The 16,129-nt window shown below is 38.6% G+C and overlaps 1 protein-coding gene across 2 annotated transcripts in view; it reads right to left on the reverse strand.

Annotated features, from left to right (window-relative positions):
* The window catches only part of NELL1 (neural EGFL like 1), a 604,942-nt gene that overhangs the window by 506,580 nt on the left and 82,233 nt on the right, over positions 1–16,129 (reverse strand). For both annotated transcript variants that reach the window (XM_060765757.2, XM_060765749.2), the window contains exon 3: positions 14,119–14,269. In XM_060765757.2, the coding sequence (XP_060621740.1) occupies positions 14,119–14,269 (151 nt within the window). The remainder of the gene's footprint in view (positions 1–14,118; positions 14,270–16,129) is intronic.

Consider the following 16,129-nt stretch of genomic DNA (forward strand, 5'->3'; position numbering starts at 1 on the left):
ATTTTCATTTGGTTGCGTTCTTGAACTATCAGATAAATTAGTCTTGCTTTTTCATGATTGCTAGTCCAGTGTTATTGTTTTTTAAATGAATGAGCATTTTGTGTCAAGAGCACACACAAAGTAAGAACAAGAATGCATTTATGTGTGAATCTGCATGGAAATTAGCTCAGGCGCTAGGAAAGGTTAAATGAAATTAAACCATTGTAGTCAGAAACTGACAATGTACTTTGTTCCCACAGTTAGGTATATAACCTTATCCCTATTGTACTATAGCTGATTCAGAGGTTCTCAGAACAATACAGGCTGCTGATTTTTCCCCAGTGATACTGTGTACACTGTACAGCTTAAGGAAATCATCATATAAATATTAATGAAGCTTGTGACTTCTGGCCTGCAACATAAAGGTTAATAGGTGCCTTTGCTGTTTTCCCATTTCTTGAATACTCTACAATCTGAAATCTGATCTGCATAAGTACAACTTTTAGCAAGTCACCAAAGCACTCTACTTAGCCTCTGTAATCCTTCAGTTTTCCCATTAGGGTCAGAAGCAATTTGTGAAGATTCATTTTTCCTTCCATAATTAGGTTACAATTTTATTACATTACCTTGTTAAATGTAGAATCTGGCATGCTAATCCACGCTGCCTCTGAGTCAGTACATTTTGTCGTTTATTCCTCTATGTAAGAACAGAAGGAAAAAGCAATGCTGCATCACACCGATGCACATCCTGGGGAAGCAAACATCCCCTTCTAAATTGGCCAGTAGGAGACGCATGCCAATATTCAAGTGTTAGAACTCTTTCCAGAATATTTCAAGAGAAAGAAACCTAATTCCCACACAATTACCTATGGGACAGTCACAGTACTTGGGGCCAATACACCCATGATGAAGAAGCTTAATAGTGGGATTCCTTAATATTGTAATATTGACTTTCAGCCAGCAGACAGAGATCCAAACTGAAGCAAACGGGAGAGTATCATTTTCACAGTCAGACCTTACTTTTTCACAACAGGGCAAATAGCGGCTTCAGGAAAATAGCAATAGGTTGTGGTTAACTGTACTTCTTCCATGAACTATGGTTCCGTTTTTTTCAGAGAGTGGAGAAGCGGATTGTAGTGATCCTTACTTCGTCGTAGGCCAAAGCAGGAGCCTAAGGTGTCAGTAAGCCGGCCTCCATTTTGAGAGGCTAAACCAGGGAGGCAGACATCTTGGGAGTGTTAGAGTAGCAAAGGGGAGGAGCTGGAGCTCTCCCTGGTTTGGTTAAGGCAGGCTGGGAGGAGTTTAGCCCAGAGAGGGAAAAGCTGTCAGCTTGTCACAAGAAGGAGATTGGATTTTGGCTTTGAAGGGAGAGGGAGGCGGATTTTTGGTGAGCACAGATTTTTCCTGTCAGAGAGTATTTGGGACAAGTGATTCTACATCTATTTGGCCAGGAGGGTCAATGTAGACACCTGTGTGCTTGTGTTGGATTTATGACAAAAGTGGATTGCTCTCTGGAATTGGAGTAGTATAGCTGATAGAGAACTCTGTTCAGAATGAGGCTATTTGCTCTGGAGACAAACATGTTAGGTTTGTCTAGGGAATTCACTGCTACTGGGTCAGGGTAGAATGAGGGAATCTGCTCACTTTTAAGGTTAGGAAATCTATTTAAGTAACCATTTAAGAATGGTGTGCTTCTGTAACCATCCAAGCTCGTGTGCCTCTTTGAAGAATTGTGCCTCTTTAATTTTTTGTTCAAATACTTTAATAAACATTTCTCTAGTTCACCGTTTAAACAGCCTCAGCAGTGATTCATTCTATAAGAACAATTCCAGTGATTTTCAACATCTTTTCATATCAGTCATTCGAAGGGAGCCAAAGGGAGAGCTGGTGGGTAGTAAAGGATTTACCTCAGGGACAACATCTTTAGTATTCCCAAACTTCTTTGGGTGGTGGCAGCAACCTTATCAGATTATACACATTACCTCAACATCATTTAAACTCTCCGTGTCAAGAGATTTATTTTGAGATCCCAGTTTATGATTCCTTTATAGTGGTGGATTCGTTATAATGGTGGCAGCACTGGGATCTATGAATGATCTTTTTTTAAAGTGGTGCCAGCAGGTGGGATGTATTAGAGAAATAATAATCCTCCGGGATCTATCTCATGATTTTGTTATACAGATCTTAAGTTAAAATTAAAATAACCAGCTTTATGGTCTTATGAGACATTTAATCCCTTGCATAATATGTAGCTTGTCCCTTTCATAGGATCAAAGAGTTGGAAGAGACCTCATGGGCCATCCAGTCCAACCCCCTGCCAAGAAGCAGGAATATTGCATTCAAATCACTCCTGACAGATGGCCATCCAGCCTTTGTTTAAAGCTTCCAAAGAAGGAGCCTCCACCACACTCCAGGGCAGAGAGTTCCACTGCTGAATGGCTCTCACAGTCAGGAAGTTCTTCCTCATGTTCAGATGGAATCTCCTTTCTTGAGTTTGAAGCCATTGTTCCACATCCCTAGTCTCCAGGGAAGCAGAAAACAAGCTTGCTCCCTCCTCCCTGTGGCTTCCTCTCACATATTTATAGATGGTTATCATATCTCCTCTCAGCCTTCTCTTCTTCAGGCTAAACATGCCCAGCTCCTTAAGCTGCTCCTCATAGGGCTTGTTCTCCAGATCCTTGACCATTTTAGTCGCCCTCCTCTGGACACATTTCAGCTTGTCAATATCTCCCTTGAATTGTGGTGCCCAGAATTGGACACAATGTTACAGGTGTGGTCTAACCAAAGCGGAATAGAAGGGTAGCATGACTTCCCTAGATCTAGACACTATGCTCCTATTGATGCAGGCCAAAATCCCATTGGCTTTTTTGCCACCACATCACATTGTTGGCTCATGTTTAACTTGCTGTCTACAAGGACTCCAAGATCTTTTTCACACGTACTGCTCTCGAGCCAGGCATCCCCCATTCTGTATCTTTGAGTTTCATTTTTTCTGCATAAGTGGAGTATCTTGCATTTGTCACTGTTGAACTTCATTTTGTTAGTTTTGGCCCATCTCTCTAATCTGTCAAGATCCTTTTGAATCCTGCTCCTGTCCTCTGGAGTATTGGCTATCCCTCCCAATTTGGTGTCGTCTGCAAACTTGATGATCATGCCTTCGAGCCCTTCATCTAAGTCATTAATAAAGATGTTGAACAGGCCCGGGCCCAGGACAGAACTTTGCGGCACTCCGCTCGTCACTTCTTTCCAAGATGAAGAGGAAGCATTGGTGAGCACCCTCTGGGTTCGTCCATTTAACCAATTACAGATCCACCTCACCGTAGTTTTACCTAGCCCACATTGGACTAGTTTGTTTGCCAGAAGGTCATGAGGGACCTTGTCGAAGGCCTTACTGAAATCCAGGTACGCTACATCCACGGCATTCCCCGCATCTACCCAGCTTGTAACTCTATCGAAAAAAGAGATCAGATTAGTCTGGCATGACTTGTTTTTGATAAATCCATGTTGACTATTAGCGATGACCACATTTGTTTCTAAGTGTTTGCAGACCACTTCCTTAACAATCTTTTCCAGAATCTTGCCTGGTATTGACGTGAGGCTGACCGGACAGTAGTTGTTTGGATCATCCTTTTTTCCCTTCTTGAAGGTTGGGACTACACTGGCCCTCCTCTAGTCTGCTGGAACTTCTCCCGTTCTCCAAGAACTCTCAAAGATGATTGTCAATGGTTCCGAAATTACTTCCGCTAGTTCCTTCAATACTCTTGGGTGTAGTTGATCTGGCCCTGGGGACTTGAACTCATTTAGAGCAGCCAGGTATTCTCAGTGAGTTCAAGTCCCTAGGGCCAGATCAACTACACCCAAGAGTATTGAAGGAGCTAGCAGAAGTCATTTCGGAACCATTGGCAATCATCTTTGAGAGTTCTTGGAGAATGGGAGAAGTTCCAGCAGACTGGAGGAGGGCCAATGTGGTCCCAATCTTCAAGAAGGGAAAAAAGGATGACCCAAACAATTACCCTCCGGTCAGCCTCATGTTGATACCAGGAAAGATTCTGGAAAAGATTGTTAAGGAAGTGGTCTGCAAACACTTAGAAACAAATGCAGTCATTGCTAATAGTCAACATGGATTTATCAAAAACAAGTCATGCCAGACTAATCTGATCTCTTTTTCTTTGAATGCAAGCATTCTGGTCATTTTATGTTATTGATGCCACTGGCACAAAGGTCCTAATTAAATGTACAAATAATTTGGGGCTCTTCCAAACTACAATTTACCATCATCAGGGTCACCCAGGTTTTGGGCTTATGAGAGCTGAGGCAGATATATTTTTGTGGGCCATACTTTTGGCTCATTCAATGAAAGAGTAATTGTATACAGATTGGGTTGTTGTAAGTTTTCTGGATAACCTCTGAGGATGCCTGCCATAGATGCAGGTGAAATGTCAGGAGAAAATGCTTCTGGAACATGGCCAAACAGCCCAAAAAACCTAAAACAACCCAGTGATTTCAGCCATGAAAGCCTTCGACAACTCATTGTATACAGATTTCCCAACTGCTGCTGGTATTCATTTGCTGCCTCATGGAGGGGGTGGTAAATGCTGGGTACATATATACTAGGCCTGGGCGGTTTCGTTTGTTAATTTTGTAATTCGTTAAATATTCGTTAATTTTAGCAATTACGAAATAATTACAAAACTTATTTTTAAACCCGGAAGTGTTTTTAAATATCGAAACGGCATGCGCCAAAAAATTTTGTATTTCCGTCCATTTCGGAAATACGTAAGATGGCTTAGCTAGATGCTTGCTGGGAGCTCTCCTCTCTCTCCTCTCCTTAGCCAGTCAGAGGCAGAGCCTGAAAGAGGAGGAGGAGGAGGAGGAGAGGGCGGGGAAGGCGCCGGCTGAGCAAGCGAGCGAGAGGGCGAGCGACCCTCAGCGGGAAGGCGGCCCGTCCCTCCTTCCTCACCTTTGCGGTGGGTGTGCTTCTTCGTTCTCCCAATTCCCAATTCCTTAGCGGAGGGCTGTGCTTCGTTCTCCCAATTCCTTAGCGGAGGGCTGGGCTAGATGGCCTTTGGGGAGCCCTTCTCCCAATTTCGCATTGCTTCCGGAGGAGCCGGGCCTGACTCGGCGGCAGCGCTTGAGGGCCCGCCAGAGTGAGTGCCTGCCTTCCCTCCTTAATAATAATTTCTTCTCCCTATTCTACTAAATTAATAATTAAATTAAAAAAATATTGAAAAAATATTGAAAAAATATTGAAAAAATATTGAAAAAAAGGGCGCCATCTTTACAAAATGTTTTGTAAATATTAACGAAATTTCGTAAATACCGAACTTTTTTAAGGGAAAATTTTGTAATTATTTTAAATATTGAAACAAAAACAAACCCCAAATACAAATCGATTTTAGAAACAAATTTTTGCGTTGTTACCCAGGCCTAATATATACCTCTTCTGTTACTTATGTTACCCTCACTGAGATATCTCGTGAGGAAATATCTGGTGAGGAATTTTTAGTGGTTGGGCCTCCCAGACATGAAACCTGAGGGTATCCTCTGTCCCTTTGTGCTCTCCTTGGGGGATTTTGTAACTTTCAACCCTTTCAAATGATTCAAAACTATTTTACCTCCCTGGCATCAATTTCATAATTTTTAAATTGTTCTCTAATGTCACATCTTCTTCATTTCAGCTGAATTTTGTTTTAATTTACATTGTAACTCATCTTGTATTGTGCACAGAATAAATATAATGGGGGAAATACAAGTGACACTACATTGATATGTTATAGATGTTGTTAAAAACAAAGTATCAACAAGAAAAATGTTAAGAACAAGCTGTCACTGCATTTAGGGCTGGTAGTCTACATCATCAATCTAGTTTTGTGTTCACCCAATTGGCCTTTGTGCCAATTTCTTCATCCCTGTCCTTATAGTATTCTCACACTTCACAGGGGTTGGGTATTATGTAGACAATAAGGATCATAATGAGAGTTTGCAGATATAACTGCTTACTACTTATGAAATGCATAGTTCATAATATTTTTATATACATTACTTTACCTAATTACTTAAAAGGAAATAATATCACTAAGTGTCCTATTACAAAATGAGTGCTGCATTATTTTGGGATATAAGATTTGCACTTGATTAAATTTGCATTTAGTCATTTTATGCAATTCAAAAACGTATGAAATACAAAATTTCCACAATGGACTCAACAGTACATCTAATTCTCTGATCTGATTTTGTTTATTTTGTACTGTAGGGAAATACAGGTTGAGTATCTCGTATTTGGAATTCCAAAATTCTCCAAAATCCAAAATTGTCCACTGAGAGAGTGACTTTCTAATTGGTCAGTGTACAGAAGCTCTGTTTCATGCACAAAATTATTAAAAATATTGTTTATAAAATCACCCCAGACTTCAAGTATAAGGTGCAAATGAAACAAAAATGGATTTGGTATTTTGACTTGAGTCCCATCTCCAAGATATCACATGATGTGCATCTATGCAAATAAAGGAATTCCAAAATCCAAAACAATTTCCAGGCATTTTCAACTTGTATCAACCCAGTAAACAATGCTTCTGTTTCATCACTGTACAACTAAACAAAATACTTAATTAGAGGTATACAAAAGGCATTGTCGACAATCTTCAATTCCATTGTTCTGTGTGGTTCTCGCTATGGGGTTGTGCTCTACAACAAATAACTTTACAACATTCTGAAACTCCCCATAAATATGTACAACGAAAGCAATCATTTTCTGTCATCCCCTAATATAAATAGAAGCAGTATGAGGGAGGTCTACCTTATAATTACAGTTGCAATCCTTGTCAAGCTCCTTCCTTTGCTTCAACTTAAAGTTTCTAAACAGAACAACATGTTGACAAAATAACCACTTAATATAACCATATAGCTGGGCTTTCAGTCTCTTTTAGCTAACTATTCAGCTGGGTAGTCAAACTATCCCCTACCCTGAGCAATACTTCACTCAAAAACCAGAGGGGTTATGAAACATCTTCTACACACTGGCCTTCCTGAATAATTTATCTAACAAAACAAAAGGTCAGTCAGTTACTCATGATAGTACAAGGTGTGACTGAAAGTAATGTGTTCATAATATGCATCAGACTTGCATGCCTGCAAGTATTTAAAAAGTGATAAGGAATGTGAGGCATTAAATCTAACAATGATTCGCATTGCTTTTACCAGCCTTAATCAAGTATGCACTCATGCTCTTCCAGCTGGAAAAAGCCATCTACATAAACCTAGAGGTAATATGTTGATATGTAACCTGTTGTGTGCTAACATCACCTAATTCAGTGTGGATGAGAGCTGCTATTGAAGGTGAAGATGAAAGACTGCAAAACTACGTGCAGAAATAACCTCAATTTGGGACACTAAGTTTTTTATCTAGCAACAGTGAACAATGTCCAGATAACTCCAGGGCCCAATGGGATCACATGTCTCTGATTTTGAGAAAATTATTGCTTAGAGCAGGAAACCACAACTAGGGGAAAGGCAATTATATATATACATACACACACCACTGTTCCTCATCACATTTTGGTACGCCCTCTATTCACACCCTAGAGAGATGGAAAAACCTTCATAGCACTTTCAAATATTGCAGCATGGTGCACAGGATAGGGAAGATAGCAGCTAGTTGACTCCCACTGGACACAAATTCCCCAAATTTCATCAGCCTGTGCCACCTAGCTGATATGATACAACAAATCTATTAGTTTTGGGGCATGTGGGCAATACTTGAAAAAAAGAAAAAGGAAATCCCAGAAGTGGCAGATATCAAGGTGCTCTTTCACTCAGTGAAATACTGACACAAGCCTTTCTGAAAGTCAATTAAATTCTCTACTCCTCAGTCGATATCCAGCTACTGAAGAAATCAAGATTAACAAGGTCATTTAGCACACTCTCCTCTCCTGCACTTTTTACTGGTTATTTTGGGAAGGAAGATGGAATGAAAGGGATGAAAGAAGAACAACTCAAATATGCTACAAAAATCTATAGGCAATCAAAGTAGAATCACAATAATAATGATTCAAGCTCAGCAAAAAGTAGCACTATAAGCCAACAGTCCTTTGGAATGTCAAGGTTTAGTATTTGGCTCAATAACCATGTATCAGTTCAGTTTATCTGCAAAGCTAAAGGCTAGCAGTGTGATCTGAATTATTATACCATGGCCCACTTTTACGTCCCACTGCAAACGATGTTGTTGCGGTCACTTTTGACCTAACCTTAAGACTCAAGTTAATCACAAAAACCTTCTATACCCCCCATCCAACATATACTAAAGAATCACAAAGTTCAAGATTAAGAATTTAAGAAACTATTTATTTACAAACAGTATGTTTCAAGGAAGGCACAATTGTGCATGTCCTGAATTGTAAATGCCGTGATGTTAGGCATAACCAAACTAGATAAAAATAGGGAAAGGCTCTCATACTTTTAACAGCCATAAAAGGTATTGAAATACAGCCAGGAAATGGATAAAAAAGCCCCACTCTACTGTAGCAGGATATCACAGATTCCTACAGGTATTCCAGCCCCTTCAACTACAAAGACATCTCCGGTGGGGCTGTCAAGGAGCCAGTTGCCTGGCAACACCTCAAGGTCTCGGGTGCTGCTATTAATGGAAGGAGGGTAGAGAAGGATAAGCATTTTAAGAAAGAAAAGGGAAGAAGCCTAGACGAATTTGTTAAAGCTTCTGGACTAGGCAAAAAAGCTTCTACTGCAGCCCCAACTCCATGCAAGAGTAGAGGGGATTGGGAGACCAACAGCCTAGACCAACTTATGATGAGCTCACCAGACCTTCTTTTTATAAGAAGTGAGACCAAGCAGGGCAAGAGCAGCTGCTGAAGAGACAATGCAATGGACAAACGGGGTCTGGCCAAATAGCCCCCTAACCACCTACAGGACAGGTACAAACCTAAGAGATGAAAACTAGCTGGCAATGCTTCCAACTAGAGCAGTTGCTCAATGCTAGGTGTCCCAAATCTAGTGCCATGCTACCGCCTAGGCTTTGCTGGACAGTTTCTCAGGAGTCATTCCCTAGAACAGGACCCAGCTTTACTGGAGCTCTCTTGCCTGGGTGATTATTATGTACTTACAGAAGATTCTGATGCATCTCGCTGAATCTGGGCCTCGGGTCTTGCACCTAAATCTCACAACAAAGCATTCAGTCTGGACAAGAAGCAGAAATCCCGGGACTAATAAGTCTGTATGTGAACTTCTTCTAACATGCCAGGATATTCTGCCCCTGTTTAAAACCCATGATTTATTGCTGTCTGGAAGCTTCCTCAATGAAATAAGAGGTAGAAACAGTGGGCCTGCACCAACAACAGGACCATGATCCTGAAACAACCTGCCATATTTGGGAACTGTACCTGGGAATTACACATTTGTAAGAACAATATGTTCCAAAGTCACCACCTTGTATTCAGGTGACAAAGCCTTCACTTCCATGTCTGACTGTTAGAAATCCTCTGGTCAAGCAGCAATTCAGTTGATAGTGTTCATCATAGTATGCACCCTCATTTGAATGTAGATGTTCTGACTACCTGAATTGGAGGTGAAGCAATCAAAGTTGTAAATACCCAATTACTTCTTTAGAAGCTACATCAGAATCAAGCTTTGGTTTGTGCTAGGAACTACTAGATTTGGCACATCTTTGTAGAATGGATGGTCTTGTTAACACCTACACTTTGTGATCTTACAACTCCTTTTATTTTATCCATGAAGCAAAAACAGTCACACTCACACAGCAATTTTCTAGTTTCCAGAGCACAGTGTAGTACCCAGAAAGCGACCTCAAGCAGTAGAACTTTGGTGACATGAAAAGTCAACAACAGCTTTTTACTTTGTTATTATTCTCCACAGATATTGGGAGATATGTTTGTGTGACTTTCTGCCTCAGAGTCCAGAATCAATCACCAGGATTTGGGAAATATGTATTATAGTTTGGGAAAATGTGCTTTGCCTTGGAAAGAGACTCCTTGAAGTGTTTTGCCTTAAATAGAAAAAAGGTCTTTCATTGATAGCACAATTCACTATTTGAGTGTTTATACTAGTATTTTTCAGAAGAAGATATATCCTAAAGTCCTCTTATCTTGCTCTACACATACCTGTAATTTTACATGAGTATGATTGTGATGCACAAGTCGTCCAAGCTAATTTTTGTCTTTGTTAAGATTCTGATATCTTATTATATCAACTTTATGTGAAAAATGTCATCTTTATGATTTGAAGTTTAAATTACAATCAAAGCTCTTTTTAAAAAGTAACTTTGTTCTATGTAGCTGTGGACGTTATGTTCATCCAATCAAATGTTGGAGACAAAGAAAAAAGGAAATGCAAAATGTTCCATTATTGTTCAAGTCAACAAAACTTTATCAAAAACCAATAACAAAATGCCCAATACTATGACTTAAAATATCTTAACTGTTGTACCATGAGCCCTGAGAACTCTTTCTGTGAAGGGGCAGTGAATGATCTCCAACACTAAAATGTGATCAGTTACATGATCAAGACATCTGACTAAGTCATGGAATGTTTACACACTTCCTTTTAGTAAAATTTCAACATGTGGGGAGGTAGAATATAGATTGAACATCTGCTATCTGGAATTCCAAAATCCAGAATTGTCCACATGAGTGACAGATATTGACACCTTTGCTTTCTGATGGTTTGCAACCTCATCATAAAGCCCTGGCAAAACATCCTGCTTTGTCAGGCTTCTGGGGAGAAAAGAGGGAGCAGTGGGTTGAACCTGCTGCCCTGTGTGCAGCTCCCTCTAAGTGTTTTCCCCATCGCATTGGGAAAGTGTCACCATTGCGGAGAGGCCCTGTGCTGGCTTTGTTGGAGCCAGCACAGCATGGGGAGCATCTTGAGCTGAAAGAAAAATGTTCGGCAATGCTTTCCCTACCTCTATCTATATATAATTATCTGATTTGTTTGTACACAAAATGGCATTGAATGTTTCCCGCATAGTATGTTCTGTGACCTGACCTGAGTCCCTTTTGGGATGAGGAGGGAAGAATATAAATACTGTAAATAAATAAATAAATAAATAAATTTCATGTTCAGACTTGGATGTCATCTCCAAAATATTACATTACGAATATATATGAAAACATGGATATTGCAAAATCCAAAACACTTCTCGTCCCAGGCATTCCAGATAAAAAATACTCAACCTGTATAATCTTCATTGATTATTTTCCTTTTTTGTTTCCTGAAAAACTCTGCTCTCCTCCAAATTATATTAAACATTCTATTCTTATTCTTTTTTAATGTTAGTTGCAAGGCTGTACAACCCAGGATAAAACTTTAGCCATACAAAAGGGGTTATTGTTGTTCAAGAACGGTAGCCATTATACCACTACATGATTTATTTGGCTCTGGGGTGAAATGAGTGCTTATTAAGGCTATAGTCATTATGAAATGTACTAAGAAGATAAATCCAACTGAAGTCAACATTTAGTATATTTAAAATGTACACTTTCCAAAATCCCTGCATTTATCACTAAATAGGGCACACATGGTTGTTCAAGAAAGGCAAAAATCAGATTTACCTGTTCTCAGAGGAGCTGTGTATTTATTAAAACTATAGTTGAAAAATTTACTGTATTTCACAAATAACTTGTAGTCTCCGTGGCCTAACAAAATCATTATCATCATTATTTTTAAAGACTAAAACCCTAATCCACCAAAAACAGTTAACCAAGTGATCCTAAAAACTAATTTCACCTTTTATAGCAGACAGCCAAGCCAAATGCATGGAAGAAAACACACAAGACAATGACAGAAGAGGCAGAAATAGCAGAGCTAAGGAGAGGGGGGGGGGGATGAGGGAGAAGGTATAAATCAAAGAGAACCTGACCCTTACTATATAATTTTGACATAATGTGAGCAAAAATCCATCAGATCTCTTTACAATAGTTAAAACAATCTTTTCCAGGGGTGCATTTACATAGTCAAAATAACATAGTTTGACACTGCTTTAACTGCCATGATGCAACACTATGGGAACATGGGACTTGTAGTTTTATAAGGTCTTGAGTTTTCTCTGCCAAAGGCTGATGATACCTCACCAAACTACAATTTATAGGACTCTATAGCATGGAGCCATTGCTGTCAAACAGCATTAATTCTGCAGTGTAGAATTCTGCACTCTAAATCTTGAAATTCAGAATTTGTTTACTTATTTATTATTTGGGACATTTCTATACCATCTTTCACCTTTCTCCGAAGACCCAAGGCAATTTTCAGCAGCAATTACACCCAAATATAAAAATAACCATCAAATAAAAGTCTATCAAATAAACCCCCCACTGCCAGAATGCCATGGCAAAGGCTGCAGGTGGAAGGAAAGACAAAAAGATTGTCTAAGAACACAGATTTCTAGAATCAAATATAGAACCATTTTACAGAGGAATCTGTGGTAAAGAAACCACAAGTGTAATACATGGCATGAAACCAGTTCTTTCCATGCACCAAGCCCTAAGAAAATATAGCTCAGTGTTGTCTTTCACCTTGGACTGTATTCATATAAATCCATTGCAAAGACCTTTCTGTTCCTAAACACCTGCACTACTGACACCACAAACTAATGGTATGAATCATCATAAGAACCGAGCAGTAATCACTAAACTCCTTTTATATAAGCATTTAGCATAGATTCAGCTACAATAGCTCTTACTTAGACCATTATGGATGTGCCACAGCACTCTTAGTAGGAAACCACTAGGGAAAATCCTCTCCGTCTTAAAATGCTTTCATTTCATATAAAATTGCTAAAGTCACACTCCCTATGCACTGAATCCGTGCACATCTTTCAGATGTACTGTGACCCTGGTTTTCTGTGAAAATCAATATATCTCAATTTTGAATTTAAAGTTACTTCAGTAGGTTAGAGTAAGTCATGTTTTAATTTTATTATTAAGAATGCTGATATGGTCAACTCAACAGCACATACTTTCCACTTATATAATATGCAATTTGAATGCAATATTCCTGCTTCTTGGCAGGGGGTTGGACTGGATGGCCCATGAGGTCTCTTCCAACTCTTGGATTCTATGATTCTATATACTCAAGTATGAGCTAATCTGAATATAACCCGAGGCACCTAATTTTACCATAACAAACTGGGAAAACTTATTGACTCAAGCACAATCTGAGTGTGGAAAATAAAGCAGCTACTGGTAAAATTCAAAAGAAAAAATACCAAAAATTACATTAATTGAGGCATCAATAGGTTAAATGTTTTTGAATATTTACTGTATTTTTTTAAAAAAAACCCAGTAAACTAGCTCTGTAAGTGGAAAAGTAGGGTAAACAAAAACAATATGGTATCAACTATAACTTTATAATAATGATAATTTAAAAACTTCCCTACAAGGACTCAGACCAGCTTATATATAGTAACAGACAAACATTCAATGTATATCTAAACAATGCAAAACTAGATATAAATCTATAATTATATATACTAATTTCACATGCATTTCCCTCAAAACATTTGCAAATCCTCTATATATGTGTATTTTCCTCCTGCAATATTTGAAAGCCCTATGTTAATATCTATCTAGACATCTCTATATGTGTATCTGTGCGCCTATATTTCCCCTGCAATATCTGCAAGCTCTACATATCTATATTCATATCTATCTAGACATGTCTATTTATTTATTTATTCACTGTATTTATATACCACCTTTCTCACCCCTGGGGGGACTCAAGGTGGTTTACAACATAATAATGGCAGACATTCAGTGCCAACATACAGTAAAACAAAGGAATCATAAGAACTAATTACTAAATATAACTGTGACTTAAAATAATTAAAACCATTAAACATAAGACATACATAAAATTGAAACATTCAGAGAAAGCATAAAAACCATCCTAGTATAAACATTATAGACTTAAAAACTCGGCTTATCTTCGGGTATATATATGGCAGTTACTTTTTTGTCATCCCTAGCCTGCCCCCAGGGGCAGGGGTGAGACAGAGGAATCTGAAAGTAGATGCTACAGCATTAAAAAAGACAGCTTCAGACCTATTTCGAAGCAATCGATGTGTATATAATTTACACCAGTCATGATTTATACAAATTACAGGTTTTCCCTTACCTGTGCTCCAATTCCCGGATGGAGAGAATTACACCAGAAGTTGATGCCTGCTGTTGTAGTGTAGCCAGAAATGTGAACTCACTTTTATTCCTAAACAGTTGAATTAGCTTCTCACTTGTGTGGGGCGTAGCATGGATTTCTCTGTCTATAGCTAAATAAAATTAATGGAGAGAGAGGAAGAGAAGAGAAAACATAGTGTAAAAATGTTTATGTTTAAGAGAATACTTTTGGCTCTTGCAAATATTTTCTTCACTGCCCAACATGTGCTACTTATGCAACATGAACACTTAAAATATCAGCTTTATTTGTGTGCCCTGTTTATCACATTGACAAGTTCACAATCACTCATTGACCGATTTTCTGACAGGTGCTAAGGCATTCAAATCTGATGTGAGCAGATTATATTGAGGTGCACTGAAACAAGGTAATAGGCTCTCAAATTTAGAAGAACCGGCTTCTCCTGAATAACTTGCAAATCAAATTTCAGTTTTACCACTGTCTCCATTATATTCTTCAACTATGTGACTAAAGCCCTGGTTCCCAAAGTGGGGCACATGCCCTACAGGAGTCAATTTGATATTTAAGTGGGGAAATTCAAGAATTAGTCATGAATACTCATTTTTTTAACATTTCTTATGATTCTGGAGGCCTCATATCCAGTACAGTGGAATCTCTTCTTAAGAGCATCACAACTTAAGAGCATCTTGGCCTGGGTTTTGCTTTTACACAAGAACAATGTTTTGAGTTAAGAGCTAGAACCAGAGGGGTTGCTAGTGCAAGAGTACAGGGCTTTAAGGGAGCAGCCCTCATGCCTCCTGCTCTTGTCTGCTTGAAGGAAGTTTGGGTTAGTTGGTTTTATGTAATTTTTATTCCTGGTATGTTTGGACTCATTGGGGAGCGAGGGGGGGGGGGGTTGAGAGAGAGAGAGAACAAGAGAAGAAGGGAGGTTGGAATGAGTACAGTATCAAGAAAATGATGCTTCCACCTCTTCACTTTTTGCTTCCCTGCCACAATTTTGTGCTTCCAGCATTTTAAAGTTGATGTTTCTTTTTATTGTTCTATGTGAATGTGCATTTATACTTGTTATTTATAAAGTACATTGTCTATTAATTTATTGTTAAATTTTATTGATGATGTTCAATGTTTTAAAAGGATTTTATTGTAAGTTGTAGTTTTTATGGTATTTATGTTGTTAGCATCCTCTGATGCTCATGTGAGGCCGTGCTGAGTCCCCCTTGTGGGGAGAAGGGTGGGATATAAATATATGAAATAAATAAATAAATAATTTAAAAACAGTAACAAAAAGGGCCGGTAAGGGGTGGAACAAATTAATAGCATTTCAATGGAAAATTCACTTTCAGATAAGAGCAGTATGAGTTAAGAGTTTGTCACTAAATGAATTAAACTCTTAAGTTAAGGCATCACTGTATATATGTGTGTATGTGTGTGTGTATGTGTATATATATATATATATATATATATATATATATATATGCATATATATTTTAAAATTTTAAATCAGAATGTACATGGTGGTCATCTGGTGAAAATGGAGATAGTGTGAGCGAGCTAATGGAGAGGAGTGATGACAGCACAGAGTTAACTAGCGAGGATATGAGCACAGAAAATGAGGCAATTTTCATTCCACCCACCCGCACTACTCTCAGTGTTCTTTTAATATTACAAGCTATACAAAATACATATATAAATGCATTTCATGGATGCCATGAAATACATTCTTTAGCAGCTTTTTTAGACTAAGTTAATGCTTTTTTAGGTTTCCTCCATGTGAATAGGAGTTCACTTTTTTAATAGTAAGAATTACATGTCACAGGGAGGGCAATCAGAATTTTAGAGATGCTTAGGTGGGGCATGGCCAAAAAAGGTTGGGAACCACTGGTCTAGAGAATCTGGCCTCTGTCTTGGTTCCAGGTACAGATAAAGATGCATTATTACCAGCATAATCTATCTACACACCTTTTCTTCTCTTATGTATTTATTTTGAAACACT

Source organism: Anolis sagrei, chromosome 1, assembly GCF_037176765.1.
Source record: "Anolis sagrei isolate rAnoSag1 chromosome 1, rAnoSag1.mat, whole genome shotgun sequence".
In the NCBI taxonomy this organism is placed as follows: Eukaryota; Metazoa; Chordata; class Lepidosauria; order Squamata; family Dactyloidae; genus Anolis; species Anolis sagrei.